General features: G+C 38.2%; 1 protein-coding gene across 2 annotated transcripts in view; it reads right to left on the bottom strand.

The window, feature by feature from the left end:
• The window catches only part of LOC130905444 (dihydropyrimidinase-related protein 2), a 44335-nt gene that overhangs the window by 14220 nt on the left and 9589 nt on the right, over positions 1-20526 (bottom strand). The window contains exons 1-7 of one of the 2 annotated variants that reach the window (XM_057818859.1): positions 15325-15586; positions 6939-7027; positions 6578-6762; positions 4301-4465; positions 2211-2272; positions 1603-1683; positions 1231-1299 (exon numbers count right to left, since the gene is read on the bottom strand). In XM_057818859.1, coding sequence (XP_057674842.1) covers positions 1231-1299; positions 1603-1683; positions 2211-2272; positions 4301-4465; positions 6578-6762; positions 6939-7027; positions 15325-15366 — 693 coding nt within the window. In that variant the 5' untranslated portion in view covers positions 15367-15586. Of the gene's footprint in view, positions 1-1230; positions 1300-1602; positions 1684-2210; positions 2273-4300; positions 4466-6577; positions 6763-6938; positions 7028-15324; positions 15587-20526 lie in introns of those variants that run through there. The other variant, XM_057818858.1, reaches the window with a different exon arrangement.

Raw genomic sequence — 20526 nt, 5'->3', positions numbered from 1 at the left:
TTCGAAAGAGCCATTAAATATTCTTAATCAATAACATTTTTAACCTATAGAATTCATAGGAAAATCTGTGTTTGTGAAAACAATCACATAGCGTGTTTTCCAACTACTCATTGTCCCACAATGCACTGGCATGTGAAATGAGCATTTTTTTTTTCAAGTTAATTTTGAAAAATAAAGAGTAATAGTTATAGTTACTTCTCTGAAAAAGCAACTAATTACTTTACTAGTTATTCAATTATAAAAGTAACTACTTTTACATCACTTTACTTATAAAAATAATAATATATAAAACGATTTTTTAAAATTATTATTATATATGTTTGTATTTCCACCATGAAGAGCCTCCACTCTGTCATTGTATGTATGCGTAAAGTGGGTTTGTGTGTCTGTGTTTAATACAGCCATACTAGTAAGACCCGCCCTACTCTTTCAGACTGTCTGATTGGCTTAGCCTGACATCTTGCCCTAGGTTAGCCAATCGATAACCTCCTCTGGCATTTGCTGTGTTCATGGAGTGAGAAAAGCCATGTGGACTCAGAGTACAAAGCTGTCAGCAGTGATACACGTCTGCAAAATGACAGATAGACTCGTGTGCCATGACGCTGCAAGGGGAGACTTTTCACTGGGAGCACGTAAAATAAGTAACTTGGGTAATAATTGTACAATAACTATAGAGCTGTTATATAGTGAGAAAATGTAACTTGATATGTTAGAAGTTACAACAAAAAGTAGTTTTGTTATGTAATGTAACAAATGTAAGCCTGTTAGAGTTAAGGTGGAAATAAATTGCCTTAATCTTTGGATAGCAACAATTTAAAATTATTAAAAGTCTTATGGAAAATTCTTAGGCATTCCCTGCCTTATTTTAACCCAGAACGGTGTAGGATTATTGAAATGGGTACAAAATTACCAAAAAGGAATATTATTTTCATACAGATCCCCGTAAATTAGGGATTCCCTGTATGGATTTTACAAAAACAGTAAGAAAATCAGTGATTGTTTTTTATTTATTTTGAGACGTCTCGGTAGAGTACCTTTTACAAAATGTGATTTTTGAAAACTTAGCAATGCTTATTATGTGATAATGGGAATTTGAATTGAAAAGAGGTGTTTATGGAACAGTGTTTTGCTAATTTTCATCTAGTAAAACATTATTGCATTTCTTCTTCGACACTCTCTCTGTGACTTCCGACTCATATTACTATGCCAAATCATGTATATGTGTCTTACCTCCTCAGGACGACTCAACACATGTCCTTCGGGACCAGTGATGCCCTGCTCCAAGATCCTGCGCTGTTCCTGAAGCAAAGTAACAGGATGCTTAGACAACCTCCATATGTTCCACATAACCAGGATTAAGAATACAGATTAACAGAAACAATGTGCCCACAATGAATATTCATTATCATTTTTCATTGGGTAAGCAAGTGAATTTTTGTGTCATGGCAATATAGCGGTTGTATGTTTTGAGGCTTTTCACCATTCAGTTGAATGAGAAAGAGTCTTAAATATTTGACAAAAGCTGTAAGGAAGGGAGAAACGTACTATTTAAGAAGATGCAATCCATGTTAAACCTGTCCAGTATGATTTTGTAAACTGTACCTCAGCAACAATGTCTCCATTTTCAGCATGCACCTGAGCGATGGCACCAAGATCACGAATTACACTAAACACTTCATACACCTGCAGGAAAGATGAGGATTTGTTATTTGTGTCATTCATTGTTGTACACTCACAGGCCACAGAATTAGGTACACACTAAAACACTCTAGATTTGCTCTTACAAAAATAATATTCTGGCTTTCGTTTATGGTGCAGATAGCTATTGATTAAATAATATTTTGTGTTTTTTATTATTTAAATTATACTTAATGTTTTTAATTTCTACTATAGCGAAAGGACGTGGTAAAAAATATAACCCAATTGGCATTCTTATGACGATGGATTGCAGTTCCAAGACAAGTAAGACAAGTTTCCCCTTTTTTGGGGACAATAAACTTAAACTGAACTGAACTAAATGATTGCGATCTAAAACCACAGTATACATCAAACAGCATGATTACATAATACTTTCAAGCCACAATTGATCAATATCTAGTAACTGGGGGAAAAAAACTGTTTAAACCTGTTGTAGATTGCACAAAGCCTTCTATCTTTGAATTTATTCAGACATAAATATCATAAATTAGAGTAAAAAAAAAAGGACCCACCTGAGTGTCAGTTAACTGGAAAAGATCCTTATAGGCCAGGTAGACTAAGAAGGAGTTGATACCTGTAGTGGGGAATGATAAAATAAAAAAAATCATGATTATACAACATGTGTTGTATTTATATCAGACTACACTGCAGGCCAAAAATATTGGCACCCCTGCAATTCTGTCAGATAATTTCTCCCAGAAAATGATTGCAATTAAAAATGCTTTGGTAGTAATATCTTCATTTACTTCGCTTTCAATGAAAAAACACAAAAGCGAATGGGGAAAAAAAAAAAAATCATGATCATTTTACACAAAACTCTAAAAATGGTCCGGACAAAAGTATTGGCACCCTTTGAAAAATCGTGTTATGCTTCTCTAATTTGTGTAATTAACAGCACCTGTTACTTACCTGTGGCACATAACAGATGGTGCCAAAAACTAAATCACACTTGCAGCCAGTTAAAAAGGATTAAAGTTGACCTAACCTCTGTCCTGTGTCCTTGTGTGTACCACATTGAGCATGAAGAAAAGGAAGAAGACCAAAAAACAAGCAAAATTGTGAGGAAGCATTGGAAATCTCAAGGCTATAAGTCCTCTCCAAAGACCTGAATGTTCCTGGTTCTACCCTGTGCAGTGTCATCAATAAGTCTAAAGCCCATGTCACTGTGGCTAACCTCCGTAGTTGTGGACTGAGAAGAAAAATTGACGAGAGATTTCAACGAAAAATTGTGCGGATGGTGGATAAAAAAACCTTGACTAACATTCAAACAAGTTCAAGCTGTCCTGCACTCCAAGGGTACAACAGTGTCAACCCGTACTCTCCGTCAGCGTCTGAATGAAAAGAGACTCTATGGTAGGATACCCAGGACGACCTCACTTTTTACCCAGAGACATAAAAAAAGCCAGGCTGGAGTTTGCCAAAACTTACCTGAGAAAGCCAAAAACGTTTCGGAAGAATGTTCTCTGGTCAGATGAGACAAAAGTAGAGCTTTTGGGGAAAAGGCATCAACAGAGTTTACAGGGGAAAAAATGAGGCCTACAAAGAAAAGAACACAGACCCCACAGTCAAACATGTCGGAGGTTCCCTGATGTTTTGGGGTTGCTTTGCTACCTCTGGCAGTGGACTGCTTGACCGTGTGCATGGCATTATGAAGTCTGAAGACTACCAACAAATTTTGCAGAATAATGTAGGGCCAGTGTGAGAAATCTGAGTGTCCCTCAGAGGTCATGGGTCTTCCAGAAGGACAATGACCCAAAACACACTTCAAAAAGCACCATAAAATGCTTTGAGAGAAAGCACTGGAGACTTCTAAAGTGGCCAGCAATGAGTCCAGACCTGAATCCCATAGAAAGCCTGTGGAGACATCTGAAAACGGCAGTTTGGAAAAGGCACCCTTCAAATCTCAGAGAACTGGAGCAGTTGGACAAAGAAGAATAGTCTAAACTTCCAGCAGAGCATTGTAAGAAACTCAGAGATGGATACCGGAAGCGGTTGTTCGCAATTATTTTGTCTGAAGGTTGCTCTACCAAGTATTAGGCTGAGGGTGCCAATACTTTTGTCCGGCCCATTTTTGGAGTTTTTGGTAAAATGATAATGGTTTCATTTTCTTTTTGTGTTTTTTTCATTGCAAGCAAAATAAATGAAGATATTACTACCAAAGCATTTGTAATTGCAATCATTTTCTGGGAGAAATTGAGCATTATCTGACAGAATTGCAGGGGTGCCAATACTTTTGGCCAGCAGTATATGTCACAATTATCAACAAGGAAATATTAAACTTTATAAATGATTAGTGAAAAGCCAGACTGTACACAAATAAAAAAACACCAAAAATACCAAAGGAAGTTAAACTAGATGCTAATCTATATAGATTTTCTTTAGATCTATTTAACCGTATTACCTACAATTCACATTTGCAATTCTGAGCAAACATTTCCATCAACTTGATTTGCTAATAGCACACGCACACAGCCTCTAGAGGCCACTAGTGAGCTTCATTAGTAATTTCCTGACAAACCATTACAGTTTTTTCCAAAGTGAGGTTTTAATTTTTTGTTATGTTTTGCAACATATCTGTTACATCATAGTAGTTTGGTCTTACCGTGATCTTTTACTAGGGCCTCCATCTCTTCCTGCATGCCTCTATGCCACTCAGTGATGTCCATATGCAGAGAGTAGTCACAGCATGACTTGCTGTCGGCCCATTCACGCCACTGCTCGAAGGCCGAGATGAGACTGACTCCTGGCTCTGGAACCACGTGGTCAACTGGATACACACGGACACAAACAATTTATTATTTAATTTGCTTTCATCTCCACTGTGTTACTATCCAGACTGAGATCACAACCTGCCAGCGGAATTTTGCAGTGTAATCTTCAAGGGTTATAATCACGTCACAAGACATAAAACAGATATGAAGTGACAACAAAATGTTTTTGCAGTTTGTGGGTCTGAGCTGAAAGGTTTATCTGCATTAACTTCAAAAGGTAGGGCCCCAGCGTGTTCTCTTTGCCGTACAAACATCGTGATTCTCTTTACTAATGTATATGGCGGAAAACACAGACAAGACTGAAAAAGCAGTTTCTGCTCTTGCACCCCTCTTTAAAATAAACTGTGGTATTTTAAGCCAAAAGAACTGTTGTGTTTGATAGAACAATATGTCTATATGCTGCAATAGCAGATTCATGGCGAATTAAGCCCCCAAACTATTTTTAATTTGTCCGTTTTACCCTGGAAAACCCTGTATACAGACGTCGCGCAACCGCTTTGGTTGCAACCTAGCCATAAAAAGAAGGTAAGCAATCGTATTTATTATTCGAAATGTCTGTCATTTTAAGCTTAGAATCATTAACTGATGTCTAATATTTAGTTTAAAAAAAAAAAAAAAACGACTTAATAAAATTATTCACTCGCATGTTTTAAACTTTTAAACAAATTACGTCTCAATGACAAAATTGCTGTCTGTAAAAAAGTCACGGATATCTACCTCATAACTATCGCTTAATTGTATTTTTTTTTTGTTACTGTCGTATTTTCCCCAATATTTTAGATAATAAATATTCGATCCCAAAAAAGAAAATTTGAAAAATAACGTTTAAAAGGGTAAATTTATGAAAAAGAGCACCTTGACCACTCCTTGTTGTCTGCGATTTCTGTATCACGATCCTTGTTATATTACCATGTTTAACCCATAAAATCTCCCCAAAATCCAGCTGTGGCCATTCAAAGCTGTGTCTTGACACTCGGTGATACATGCTGCATGGAGTTTTTGGATCGAAACAAGGTAAATACGCGATAATATCTCGTTAAAGTCATGGCGTCTGTAATTCTGCTCTTGCGTGCTCTCGCCTCCAGATAGGGTTTTGCTGTTTAAATTTTTTTTTTTTTTTTTTAAATGCTGTCCTGTTCAAAAATTTTGTTCCCCAGAAAATTGAGATTTTAAGCTTTCCAATGATGTATCACACATGCATATCGGACAATTTTGAAATTTGGCCAAATTGGGGATTTCATAGCGGAACTTCAAGTCACATGAGTGTTTTCCGCCATATACTTATGCTCATTCATCATCGAGTTTGTTGGAGTATACTGTACCCCTGACCCCTCCCATTCAAAACGGATTGGACATCTAGCAGCGTTAACGGCAGCCAATGAGGTAACAGGGATGTCACCCCCAAATATCCCAAAAACCAAGAGGAAGCAGCCCAAAATGCCTGAAAAATTAACAGGAAATGATCCAAAATTTAAAGGAAGTCACTCGGCCGCAAGTATAATAAATTTACAAGGAACTGACACAAAATTATCGTGTTCCCTGCCATTGACAATAGACATACAATTCACTTAAACTGCAAGAACTGGCTGTAAATGTTCATCTCTCAGTGCCATTGACGTCACTAGATGTCCAATCCATTTTGACGGTGAGGGGGCAAATTCGTTCATCCACCCCTCCCAAGCAAAATTGATTGGTCAATGCCAGCCAGTGAGTTAACTTATTTGGCCAAAAATAAACTAGACACATAAGATCTAATTGCCTTGAATGTGTCCACCAAAACAAAATGAGTTTGACACCCCTGCCCTATATAATTATAACCTCAAATAGAGTATTAGTTTTGTTTTAGTGCGAAACAAGTTAGAACATGTTCTGCTCTCTCTCCAATATTGCACTATTATTTTGTTTGGAAGACAAAGCAAGATGTCTATGGACGTGGGTTGCCAATTTAATGAGGCAGATGGTAACTGGCTGGCTATGTGTGTAATTCATATATGACGCATATCCATGCAAGCTTTTATTAAATTATATCAGTCATAATTTCAATGTGATTGTTTTAGGAACAAATCAAATGATTACATAAAAGGAAGTAAAGATAGGAGATAACCCACTGATCATTGTTGTGCCTCCCGCCAGTGCTGCTTTGGTGCCTTGGTAGAAATCATCAGCAGACGTCATGCCTCGATCAGGCATCTGGAATCGTGTGTGCACATCGATTCCGCCAGGCATTAACATGCGCCCATGGGCGTCGATGGTTTTAACTCCACCGGGTACGATGAGGTTTTCCCCAATTTGTCTGAGGAAAAATTACATGAGGTACAGTTTTATTATAATGTATATTTTATGTTTATTTTAAATTAAAAATGTCATTTAAATTTTAGAAATTCCTTTAACCACAGAGAATAATTGAACTATATTAGAATATGTTTCAAAGCAAGTTAACTTTTAACAATGCACAAAAACACCACTCACTTAATAACTCCATCTTCCATATAAATGTCGGCGCAGAAGGACTGGTCATCGTTTACAATCTTCGCTCCTTTGATCAGGAGACGGTCACTCTGAAAGAAAATTATCAGGATCACTCAACGAAAACAAAATAACTACGTTTTATGTTACATTTTCTTCAACATTCTACAAGAAACAGATGCTGCAGATCTGAACATAAGTTAATCAGTTTGGCATTTGAGAGAATATCGAAGTTCCCATGCTGGGTATTAAATTTGGTTCAGTTTATGAAGAGATTTAGTGCATGTACAGAAAACTTGACAGAAAGCAGTGGATAGACACTCCCCAAAAATATTTATACTCCATGAAACTGAATGGACAGCTTCAGCTTGGCTGTCTTTAACTGTTTTGTAAGAAGTCTTTACGAAGACCCAAAGAAACACATTGCATTCTAAACTTGCATTATTCCTTCGATAAAATACAATGGAGGGCAGGAGAATTATAAGTGGAGGGGAAAACGGCGGAAAAAGTCAAAAAAAGAAGTAGACATTTGAATTTGCTGTATATTAATACGAATTAAGATATGTAAACTGCAGCTGAAAAAATATCTGTGTTGGGTCTGGCATTCAGTCATTTAAGGATAGTGGCTATAGTTTGATTAAAATTAAGGGAGAAATACATTGGATGTGAATTCACGAATGAAACAATATGGCAGCAGATCATCTGCCACGCCCCTCAGTCTTTTTTAAAGATTCAGACTTTTACAGGATCACACACGGGAGTGGACCAATCACTGGGCCGACTGTGAAATCAATTATTATTCCACGCCCACTGCAGAACCACTTGTCTCACTGTGGGAGAGAAAGGAATGGTCATCAGGGGTGGTCTGCCCCTTCCATTGCATCACAACCCCCCCCCCCCCCCCTCCCTTGAGTCACCCTGCTGTTTTGGCTCACTGTGCAAAAAGGGAGTGGCAGCCCTGGTCACAAGGATTCTAGAATCCTCCACTAACAAAGAACGCTCTATTTGAATCCCTGTTGTTAAGACAGTCCCTGACCCGTCCCAAGCATCTGTTTGTAGCCTCGCCTTGCAAGGATCCACTGCAGACCTGGGAAACAACCAGTCACGGATTTGTCAAGAAATGCAAAAAAGCATTTCCAGCAACACAAGTATGTAAAAACCTCATTTACAATAATTCCAATCAGGACAATACAGTAGTTTTTTTTCTCTCCTGGTATGATCTGAAATCCTCACAACAAACACCAGTGGTGTCAAAGCAGGGGCACACACAGCTGGACTTGTAAAACATGATGTAAATTGTGTCATTAAATTACAGAATTCTGAGTGGAGGTTGCAATAATATAAAATAATTCAGTCAGCCCCCACCAATTTGTGGCTCACTAATCACAAATTCAACAACAGTATAAACATTATTTTTCTGTGCAATATGATCTTACTTAGTCACTGAAAAATTCACTAATATGCAATTTTGTGTTTTCTGGACACACATCTCACACTAAAAGGCAAATGTTTTCAGGTTTGTTTTTAGGCTATAGTGAGGGAGAAGCAGATGAATAATTAGGAGAAAATAATTACCCCAAAATTGGTATTTCTTCCCTTAAAAGTTTGAAACTACCGTTGCTGAAGGTTTAGGGGAATTCTGTCAAACTACTGCCAAGAATTCAGACTTGTATAATCATCTTATTGTTGTCAGCTCAAAGGGTTTGGAGAATGTTTGTGTTTGATTGTACTGGATTTGTGCCAAACATGACAGTGACCTTTAAAATCATGAGAACCTCTGGCAGGAAGTGGACCAAGCTCAATTGCAAAATGATACTTTGGCAGGGGACATTATTTGCTGATTTTTGTTATTAGATGCAGGGCTCAACCCTTATGTCTTGCAAATTGAGTTTAACAACTTAATTTATTTCATAGACAGAGAGTCTGCGATACCACTCTAGATGAAGAGTAAAAACTATTGTATCCAAATATGACGGATAACCATGATGGTCGCTGAATTAAAACCAGTACTAGCCTATCTAGTGAATTAGTGAATCAACATTAAAATACAAGCCAAAAGCATATTTGTTACTATGAAAACGATTGCTAGGAGTGTTTTGTTTTTGTCCAAATGGAAAATATCCTAGTAACACAAGTGAAGTCAGGTGGAGAACGCTGCCAATTATGACATTCAACACTATGATTTAATGTACGGCTATTTTGACTTATTCCACCACACTGCAAATGTCTGTCTACACAAGGGCTATAAAAACAAATCCCCACTATATTTCAATCATATGGTAATGTAATATAAATGTTCTGTAACAAAATGTCAACATAGGGATAACGCTAAGCTTAGTACCATTACAACACTGTATTAATAAGTGTAAGTGGATGGTAAAAACGGCATTATTTTATTAAAAAAGGTACCTACATAAATGCTGCATACAGTGGGGCAAATAAGTATTTTAGTCCACCACTAATTGTGCAAGTTCTCCCACTTGAAAATATTAGAGAGGCCTGTAATTGTCAACATGGGTAAACCTCAACCATGAGAGACAATGTGGAAAAAAAAAAACAGAAAATCACATTGTTTAATTTTTAAAGAATTTATTTGTAAATCATGGTGGAAAATAAGTATTTGGTCAATACCAAAAGTTCATCTCAATACTTTGTGATGTACCCTTTGTTGGCAATAACGGAGGCCAGACGTTTTCTGTAACTCTTCACAAGCTTTTCACACACTGTTGCTGGTTTTGGCCCATTCCTCCATGCAGACCTCGTCTAGAGCAGTGATGTTTTGGGGCTGTCGTTGGGCAACACGGACTTTCCACTCCCTCCACAGATTTTCTATGGGGTTGAGATCTGGAGACTGGCTAGGCCACTCCTGGACCTTGAAATGCTTCTTACGAAGCCACTTCTTTGTTGCCCTGGCTGTGTGTTTGGGATCATTGTCAAGCCACGTCTCATCTTCAATGCCCTTGCTGATGGAAGGAGATTTTCACTCAAAATCTCTCGATACATGGCCCCATTCATTCTTTCCTTTCCACAGATCAGTCGTCCTGGTCCCTTTGCAGAAAAACAGCCCCAAAGCATGATGTTTCCAGCCCCCAACTTCACAGTGGGTATGGTGTTCTCCGGATGCAATTCAGTATTCTTTCTCCTCCAAACACGAGAACCTGTGTTTCTACCAAAAAGTTCTATTTTGGTTTCATCTGACCATAACACATTCTCCCAGTCCTCTTCTGGACGTGTACTGGCTTCAGCAGGGGACACGTCTGGCAGTGCAGGATTCGAGTCCCTGGCGGCGCATTATGTTACTGATTGTAGCCTTTCTTACTGTGGTCCCAGCTCTCAGGTCATTCACTAGGTCCTCCCGTGTGGTTCTGGGATTTTTGCTCACCGTTCTTGTTATCCTTTTGACGCCACGGGGTGAGATCCTGCATGGAGCGCCAGATCGAGGGAGAATATCAGTGGTCTTGTATGTCTTCCATTTTCTAATAATTGCTTCCACAGTTGATTTCTTTACACCAAGCGTTTTACCTATTGCAGATTCAGTCTTCGCAGCCTGGTGCAGGTCTACAATTTAGTCTCTGGTGTCCTTCGACAGCTCTTTGGTCTTGGCCAGAGTGGAGTTTGGAGAGTGACTGACTGAAGTTGTGGACAGGTGTCTTTTATACCAATAATGAGTTAAAACAGGTGCCATTGATACAGGTAACGAGTGGAGCCTCGTGAGACCTCGATAGACCTCGTTAGAAAAAGTTAGACCTCTTTGACAGCGAGAAATCTTGCTTGTTTGTAGGTGACCAAATACTTATTTTCCACTGTAATTTAGAAAGAAATTCTTTTAAAAAAATCAAACAATGTCATTTTCTGTTTTTTTTTCCACATTCTGTCTCTCATGGTTGAGGTTTACCCATGTTGACGATTACAGGCATCTCTAATCTTTTCAAGTAGGAGAACTTGCACAATTAGTGGTTGACTAAATACTTATTTGCCCCACTGTATATGAATTGGGTATTAAAACATTTGTTAACACAAACTGTTATAGAGAAATTGGAATAATTTACTGTATAAAAGAATTTCTTACAAAGTACTATTTCCACATAAACTTTTTGTTTTGCCCTTTTCCTAACTATTGCTAGCACTTCCTAATAACGCACTAATCACTTCACAAACTTTGATGCTTAATTCTAAATTGAACAAACACTGCAAAAGCAGCCCAGTAGGGTTAGAGTTAATAATGTAATGATCAGTCTAGTAGTTTTAAATCATTATTTCACAGGGGTACCAAATATGTTGATGTACCTTGTAGTTTATACGATATTGGCACACAATATGACAGTGAGGAAACCAAGAAATATTTCAAGTTTGTAGAAAAAAAAACAACCTTTAATGCCCCTTTGTTGACCCCGTCATTTTAGGACAAAGAGCAACCAAAGTTACTATGATCTTGTTCTTGGCTTTGCAACACAATGGTCTGCCTTGTTCAAGAGCCAATGAAAAATGTTCCATTTCTGTTCACTTTTGTCTGGTATTTTACTTTGGGGAAATTTGTGATTATGCTTAAGGCGTGGAGAACAAGTGGATGGGTGGGTGCATTTTGAGGCCAGCATGCTGTGTAATGCGTGAACAGACAGCACCACAGGCAGCTGTGTGCTCTGAGATAACATGAATGGGGGAAAGATCCTAAAAGTGCACAGACACAGGGCTAAGTTCTCATCTGTTAAACATTGTAGCTCAAAAGCTATAAAATCCATGCCAATCTTACAAGTCTTTTTTTTAGTCTCCTTGCTAAATAGTCTGATTATTTTTGATAATTCAAATTGATATTTAGCACAAAATCATTGAGTTCGGTCTGACAGCTGTTTTGAATTAATTTGTGTGTGCAGAATCCAAAACTGATCTCAGTTCTTCTCTATCACGTTTATCAGTACTATATGGGCTCCGGGGTTTCTTACAAAATATGGAAACTACTGCATTTCTGCTTGTTTTACAATAAAAAAATGTTTTAAATCTAACATTGACATACAATGAAACACTTGTATGACACAAACAGGCATGACTGTAATGTTTATTTAACGCTAGGATATAGTTGTGGGCAGTTAGTAACAACATAATACAAATTATGTAGGCTGTGCAGAACATAAAATTGACGTGATAGAAGAAAACTGACTGCACTTTGGGATAAGCCAATTTTAGTTTCAGCATAAAAATCTAACTTTACAGATTTTTTTTTTCTTTTTTCTAAATTCAAATTGACCCCAAGTGTCATTGAGAATGGTGTCATCTGTGTTGACTTGATTGTTTAATTTCTTGGGAAAAATGCACTGTATAACTTGGCTGAATCCAGCAATGATTCTTTTTGATTCAGTGTTAACTAGAAGTCATATGTCTGATGCAGAAGAGCACAACATCAAAAAGGCCCACTTGTGCTATTGCACAATTATTCTACACCACATTATTCTTCTTAATACTGGTATGGAATTCGACGTTAAAAACTTTAAATTTTCTCATCACCGGAGGAAAAATGAATTAATACCTCACTAAAATTGCACATTTCAAAAAACAAAACAACTCTTGAGTTGCTGTCTTATGAAACACAATAGTAATTTCAGTTATAAATCACTGACAGTGATCAGTCAATGCATCCGGCTCCAATTCCAGGTGGTGAACTTGCCGCTGTTTATGATTAATTTATGAAAAACTGCCAGCCTCTAATTACTGGGCCAGCTGCACAGCTGAGTCTGTACAGTACACAGCAGTTACTGTTATCTGAAAATTAGGATATTACTATAGACTTATTGAAGTTGTTTTCTCAAAAAGTATTGATAACATGAAAGTTTGTGACTAGAGAAGTGCTCATTGTTGGAAATGTACCAGTAATTCAACAAAATATTTTAGCAGTCTTTTCTTAAATACAATTTATACACTATTAAAGAGCTTTCTTTAATATATTTCTTTGCACTTACAGTATAAAATAGGGCTGCAGCAATCAAATATTTTAGTAGTTGATTAATCGATGCGCTAGTTAGTTCGAATAATCGAGTAATCGGATAAGGAACATAAAAAATTAAAATACCTGAGCTGAGCCTCAAACGGTATTTTTTTCAATGAGATCTATGTACAACAAAAGAACAATTGGCTAACTTACATAGAAAAAGTCCGCTAGCTTAAATGCTATAAAAAGCTAAAGTTTTTTTTTTTTTTTTTTTTACAGTGCTCTAAACAAATGGTTCAGGCACATATTCCCACCAAAAAAAAAAACTGCTAAATAAACCTATTAACTAAATTATGAATCTATTAAATAAAAAATTTAAAAAAAACATTAGCTCAAACAAAACTTAGCTTACGTTGGTCTTAACGGGGAGCAGTTGGATTTAGCCATGTGAAAAGAGGCAGACCAGAGGGCCGTGTCTCCATCCTAATCAGTAAAACTAAATGCAAACACTTTCAAAATAGACCATTACTACGGCAATTTAATTAAACGAATACTCGAAGCAACAAAATTTAATTTGAATATTTTTCCTAATCGAATACTCGAGTTAATCGATTAATCGTTGCAGCACTTGTATAAAATGTATTATATGTAAGTTAATTCATTCATTCAAGTTCCATTCCGCTTATGCTCACGAGGATCGCGGGGGTGCTGGAGCCTATCCCAGCTAACAATGGGCAGTAGACGGGGCACATCCTAAATTGGTTCCCAGCCAATCGCAGGGCCCAATAAGACAAACAACTATTCAGGCACACACTCATATCTGGGGACAATTTGGAGTGTTCAATCAGCTTACCATGCATGTTTTTGGTACGGAGTTATACGTAAGTTATGACTTGAATTATCACTTTGCTCTTGAGACATAGCAATATGTCACTTGTCAAAAGTAGCATGAGGCAGATGATGCGCTTATTTGTGTGCATACTTATGAAGATGTAAGAAGAAACTTGTTAGACCGTTGAGAATTTGAACAACAGTATCTTCAAGCATGCAAGTTTTTTTTTAATCAACTTGTATCTGTCATTATTCTCTCAGTGCTTGTCCTTTCTCTTGTCTATTAAAAGTTTATTTATATATGATAATATTTTGCCCTAGAAAATCTTAACGCCTTAAATTCTTAAACAACATTCAAGTCATTCTTATTCTCACACCTGTAGCCTCATGTTAATACATTGATGCAAACTTGACTAAAAGCTTGCTCATGCACTTGAAATTAAAACAAAATTCCTTTGACCTCTTTTTTTTTCTTGCACAATTCAGGAATAGACCCTCTATCCATTTATGTTCGACCTAATTACTATAAAGACTACAACACCAACTAATCCTCTGATCTCTGTACCACCAACTGGCTGCTGCAAAGGCCTTAAATCAACCAATAACAGCATTGTAAACCCTGCTGATCAAGTTATCAATAGTGTGTCTATAAAAGATCAAACTAATCTAACCTCAAGTACAATAACGTCATATTGTATGATATGCCTTAGTACAAGTTTAACCTAATAGTTTAGCTGTTAACTGTAGTATGCAGAAAGAAACTTGACATACACTTACTCCAATGGAAAATTGTGAAAACAAAATAATCCAAATTTAAAAACATAATGTAAAGTACCATTTTTAGCAGTTTTCCAATTGTGGTTTGCACTAAATTGATTCTTATAATCTAGCTATTTCTGTGACATAAGAAGGACTTTACAGTAGAGCTCTACAACAGGAAAATACAACTACAATACTAAGCATATTGTTTGTTGATGTTGATAGAAAATCAGAAAATAGCCTGCAGCTCCATCTCATCATTAGCCATCATTTCTCGTCCACTTCCTTTTATCACTTTTGCCGCTTGGCTCCTCCTGTGCATCCTTTTTATCACTCACACTTGAGAGGGGAGAAGAAACATGGAAGGAAATAAGAGCCACTGCCCCCTCCCTTCCCCCTCTTACACATCCCTATTCACTCATTTACATCCTTACAAGCTCCAAAAGGATTGAGGGAAGCAAAAAAGTAATAAACCAATGTGGGACTAACAGTTTATCCTTACATGCCGTCTCTTTTGGAAATTTCAGCAAAAAGAGTGCATGGTTAGCGATTTAATCCGACCTTGAATGCAGTAGACATACGTTTATAACAAAGAACACCGGCGTAAAGCTAACTCGGAAAACCACATTGCACCTAAACCTGCATTATAACAATATTTAGAGCGTAAAACTGCGTTTCAGTTTGGAAAGTTGGCCCTTGGCATTGAAAAAAACACCGTAAAAGTATATCATTCGCTGTATTAAAAATGCATTGAGGAGACGACAGGAAGCGGCTCAGATTGGAGCATTTCAAGCCATCCTGTATCCACACCCGCAGGCCCACTCAGCCACCCACAACCCACCAGGCTGTCTTTCATGCTCCATTTCCACGGGAACTCACTGTGATGCGAGGGATGTTCTTCTTGCCCTGATAGCCAGACATCTTCACCGCCTTGCTTGCGTCGTCTTGCTTTCGCGCGAGGACCGCTATGTACTCGAAACAAAGTAGAGGAGGGAGCGAAAGAAGAAAGATTTGTGGAAATGCAGGGGCACGACTGTTCTTCGGCAAGATCCCCCACCCGAAAAATGAAGCAAATGTCTGACACCGAAAGTCAGGATGGAGTCCTTGGCAGCCTCCCGATCTCCGCCGATGCACCGAGCCTTCCGAGCCAGACAAGAGGGGAGGGGCTGGTCCCCGTAAGAAAAGGAACCGCACTGCGCATGCGTGTAGCCTCGCCCTGCTTCATTGACGAGAGACTGTCATCAATTGCTCGGCCAGGATTATACAGTGATTAAGAAATACTTCGTCACTGTACTTGTCCATGTGTGTGCACTTGACTTTTACTTTTTCACCTCTACTGTTTTTTGTATTTAAGTACAGAAGTGGCCATTGTTGGCTAGTACTTTTTACAAAACTATTTTTACTTCTGCTTAACTCATTCCCTGCCATTGACAGCGATGGAAGTCCACATTAAAATATATTGGATTGGATGCCCATCGCTGTCAATTGCAGGGAATGATTTAAAGACAGAATATGAGTAGAATCACTTCTGGAGTCTGGCATTAGACTAATGAGATCTGCTAACACAGAGGGATGAAAAGTATCCGAACCTTTTTGAATGTCTGCATAAAATCACCATCAAATGTGATCTGATCTTTGTCAAAATCACACAGATGTAAAAGCAGTGTCTACTTTAACTAAAATCACGCAAACATTTATAGGTTTTCATTAGGGGTGTGACAAAATATCGAAATGGTGGTATATCGTGATACTTTGTATCCCAAAAGGTTATCAATATGCTCCTGCCAACAATCGAGATATCTTTTTTAAAAAAGGGTCAATGTCTAAAATAGAAATAAAAATGAACGAACAAGCTGCTACCAAAATGTTCCATCATAATAGTGTCTCAGTTAACTCTAAGGCTGCATTGACGGTGCTCGACGCCCAATCCATTTGGACTGGGAACGTTCGTTCATTCGAAACCAGAGCATTCACAAGGCATTTACAGGTCACTTGCTGTTCATTTTAGGGCATATACAGGTCATTTTCTGTTGAGTTTGATTCACTGCCTATTCATTTGGGTGATTCCCAGTTCACCTCCTGTTCTGTAACTCAAAATAAACAGGAAGAGACCCATAAAATACCCCAAAATCAACAGGAAGTAACTGAAAATCAACATGAAAACAACCTTAAATGACCCAAAATTACCACATTGCCTGGCATTGGCTGCCACTACCGGCCATATATATATATATATATGTGTGATCTTTATTCAGGAGTCACACCAGGTGTCCATAGCGCACAAACCAACTGAAAAATGACATTAGAAAACACAGGAACAGAAACTTATAAAGAAAGAACATTAAAAGGGCAGAAACTATCTGTGCACAACAACCAGGCTTTTACGCCAATGGCGCCACATGCTTGACCTGAATCTATAACTATTCGCAGGGTCCGTTAATTTCATTACAATACTATTTTCAGAGTCACTTAATTGACACATGAACTTATACATCAGAGTTCCATAGACGTTCAATCTGTTTGAAGTGGGAGGGATGGCAGCCAATGAACATTTGTTCATTGGCTGCCACCCTCCCAATTCAAATGAATTGGACAGCTACAAGTGATAAACTCATTCCAATTCACAGCAGAATCTTGTTTTTCTGTTTATTAGTTGTTTGTAGAATATCTTAGAATGATTTCCTGACCAATGTATCGATAATCGTTGTATCGCCATATCGTCAAACCATCGTTATCGTGAGCTTTGTATCGCAAATCATATCATATCGTGAGGTACCAAGAGGTTCCCACTCCTAGTTTTCATATTTTAATGAGGATAGCATGCAATCAATGACAGAAGGGGGAAAATTAAGTAAGTGAACCTTCTGCCTGAGGAGACTTAAAGAGCAATTGAAACCAATTTTTACCAAACAATTTAAGTCAGGTGTGAGCCCAATCACTGATGAGTGGTTTAAAGCTGCCCTGCCCACTATAAAACTCACACCTGGTAAGAATTGTCTTGATGAAAAGCATTGTCTGATGTGCATCATGGCTCGGTCAAAAGAGCTGTCTGAAGACCTGCGATCAAGGATTGTTGATTTGTATAAAGCTGGGAAAGGATACAAAACCATCTCTTAAAGTCTGGAAGTTCATCAATCAACAGTCAGAGAAGTTGTCTACAAATGGAAAGAGTTTGGCACTGTTGCTTCTCTCCCAAGGAGTGGCCGTCCACCAAAGATGACGCCAACAGTTTAGCGCAGAATACTCAGAGCGGTAAAAAAAAAGAACCCGAGAGTGTCTGTTAAAGACTTACGGAAATCACTGGCACTGTCCAACATCTCTGTGCACATATCAACTATGTGTAAAACAATGGCAAAAAATGGTGTTCATAGGAGGACTCCACGGAGGAAGCCAATGCTGTCTGAAAAAAACAAAAAATTGTTTCTCGTTTAATGTTCGCAAAAAGGCACTTGGATACTCCACAGATGTTTTGGCAAAAATATTTTGTGCACTGATGAAACCACAGTTAAATTGTTTGGGAGTAACACACAACGTCATGTGTGGAGGGAAAATGGAACAGCTCACCAACATCAACACGTCACCCCCACCATGAAGCATGGTGGAGAGAACATCATGATTTGGGCCTCTGTTTTGCTACCTCAGGGCATGGACAACTTGCAATCATTAATGGAAGAATGAATTCAAAAGTTTATCAGGATGTTTTGCAGGAAAAACGTGAGGCCATCTGTCAGACAGTTGAAGCTAAAAAGAGGATGGATGCTGCAACAAGACAATGATCCAAAAACACAGAAGTAAATCAACTTCAAAATGGTTTCAGAAGAACAAAATGCACGTTGTGGACTGGTCAAGTCAAAGTCCAGACTTGAATTCCATTGAGATGCTGCGGCATGACTTAAAGACAGTGATTCATGCACTCAGTCGGATTCCCAGGAATCCGACTGAACTACAGAAGTTTTGTAGAGAACACTGGGCCAAGATTAGTCCTGATCGACGTGCCAGACTGATTTGCAGCTACAGGAAGGTTGAAGTTATTACTGCCGGGGGGGGGGGGGGCGCACAAAATATTAAATCACTTCACTTACTTATTTTTCCCCCATCTGTCATTATTTGCATACTATCCTCATTAAAATATGAAAACCTATAAATGTTTCGGTGATTTTAGTTAAAGCAGACACTGTTTTTTCATCTGTGGGATTTTGATTTAAGATCAGATCGCATTTGATGGTGATTTTATGCAGAAATGTGAGAAATTTCAAAAGGTTCAGATACTTTTTCATACCACTGTAAATTGAGGAGCCTCCAACCATTATAACCCGTTTTTTGTGTTGGTATTCCAGTGCGATATGGAGTCTGTCTTTCATTCTTCTTTCCATGAATGCCTCAAGAGAAGCATGGCGTCCAAGTGGTTAGGATGTCTAGGGGTTCGGGTTCAAAACAGAGTTTGTGTGTTCTCCTCACGCTCGTGTTTCCACCTGGTCCTTTGATTTTCTCCCACATTCTAAAAACTTGAATGTTGCATGAGTAGTAAATGCATATAAAAAAAGATTACCATGTTGTCACACTCTGCACAGATTCGTTGTATACAACACTCAAATGCATGTCAAATTTGTGGAAGCAATTGCTTTTTAACCTCACATAGTAGCAGTTTACCTTGTACTTTACCTTAACAACCTTGGGCATACATTTGTATCTCATTTATCTCTTGGAAAATATACAAATATTGCTATTTCTGACTGTATAAAGAAAATGTGATCAAATTAAATTGAGGCATCTCAATCGAGATTAACTAAACGTAATAGACTTGTATGCAATGGAAAGATATTATGAATGCTCTGAATGTGGAAATGTATAACTACTTTGTCTGAAGTTGTCTCAATCAAGGGCGTAGGTTTGCATAGGGACGGTAGGGACATAACACTACCAACTTTTCAGGATGCTCAAATTGTCCCCACCAACTTTTATGCAACCTTATTTGCGTTATATAATTAGTTCAGTTATATAGGTAATTTAGATTGTCTTCCCATATGTTGTAAGGATAGAATAGACCCTACATGCACACTCACACAGCCCCAACAGATTAATGTTGACAACATGCCACCTCCTCCCCGCCTTCGAAGAGGAGGGATATTAGAAGTTTTTATCGCCCAGCAACAGCCACTGTCAGTAATGTAAAAAATGTCAGTGTTGTGGAGGTGGGGGAAACACCATTAATTTTGTTACTGAAAGTCTGACCTGCATCAGAGTTGGCATAAAATTAAACTGTGTGAACTTGCTAACCTACTTAAAGGGTATGAAAACGCAAAGGGGGTGTGAGACATCAATAGAACCGTTATGTGCCAAGATAACAAATATTGATGAAGTTAACAAAAAAATCAATCACATTAATGAGCAATTATCGAAAATAAATCGAAAATGACGAACATTTCCGAAAGTGTTCCGGAAACAGCCGAATGGGGCGGAGACGTCATAACAAGGAAACAAAAGGTCGAGGCAGGGGCCATCGTTGTTTATCGACGAGAGAGTTGCGTTCGTGTTTTATCAAAAAATCGCTAAAATGGTTCAAACCTGTCATGCTATGTGGTTTACAAATAGCCATTTGTCACAATGTAGTACCCATGAGTTCCCGAACGCGAGAAAAAGAACTGGACTACGCAGCCAATGAGTAAAGTTCGTCAGTGCTAAGAGGGCTAATTTTGCAATTTTACAGGGAAACGGGAACCTGACGAGTCAGAAGATGTGCTTACAACCTCAAAGAAAACAAAATTTATGCTACTTCCCAATCACTAAAGACCCACGAACTGCGAAGGAGTGAATTCGTGACCCGTATGTGAATAAATCGAGTGATTCGAGCATGTCTGTGGAACAGGAATATCAGCTTGTAGAGATCACAAATCACGGCGACTTAAACGTACATTTGAGACAACAACTCTACCGAAGTTCTGATTGAAGTCATTCCGGAATATCCCGACATCGCTAGGAGCGCGCTGAAAACTGTGCTACAATTTCCAACATCGTGTATTTGTGATGCTAGCTTCTCTCACTCTCCCATCTCGGGACCATCTCATCTCAACGAAACAAACT

This window comes from Corythoichthys intestinalis, chromosome 17 (assembly GCF_030265065.1).
Source record: "Corythoichthys intestinalis isolate RoL2023-P3 chromosome 17, ASM3026506v1, whole genome shotgun sequence".
Taxonomy (NCBI): Eukaryota; Metazoa; Chordata; class Actinopteri; order Syngnathiformes; family Syngnathidae; genus Corythoichthys; species Corythoichthys intestinalis.
This window is presented reverse-complemented; position numbering and strand designations above follow the sequence as displayed.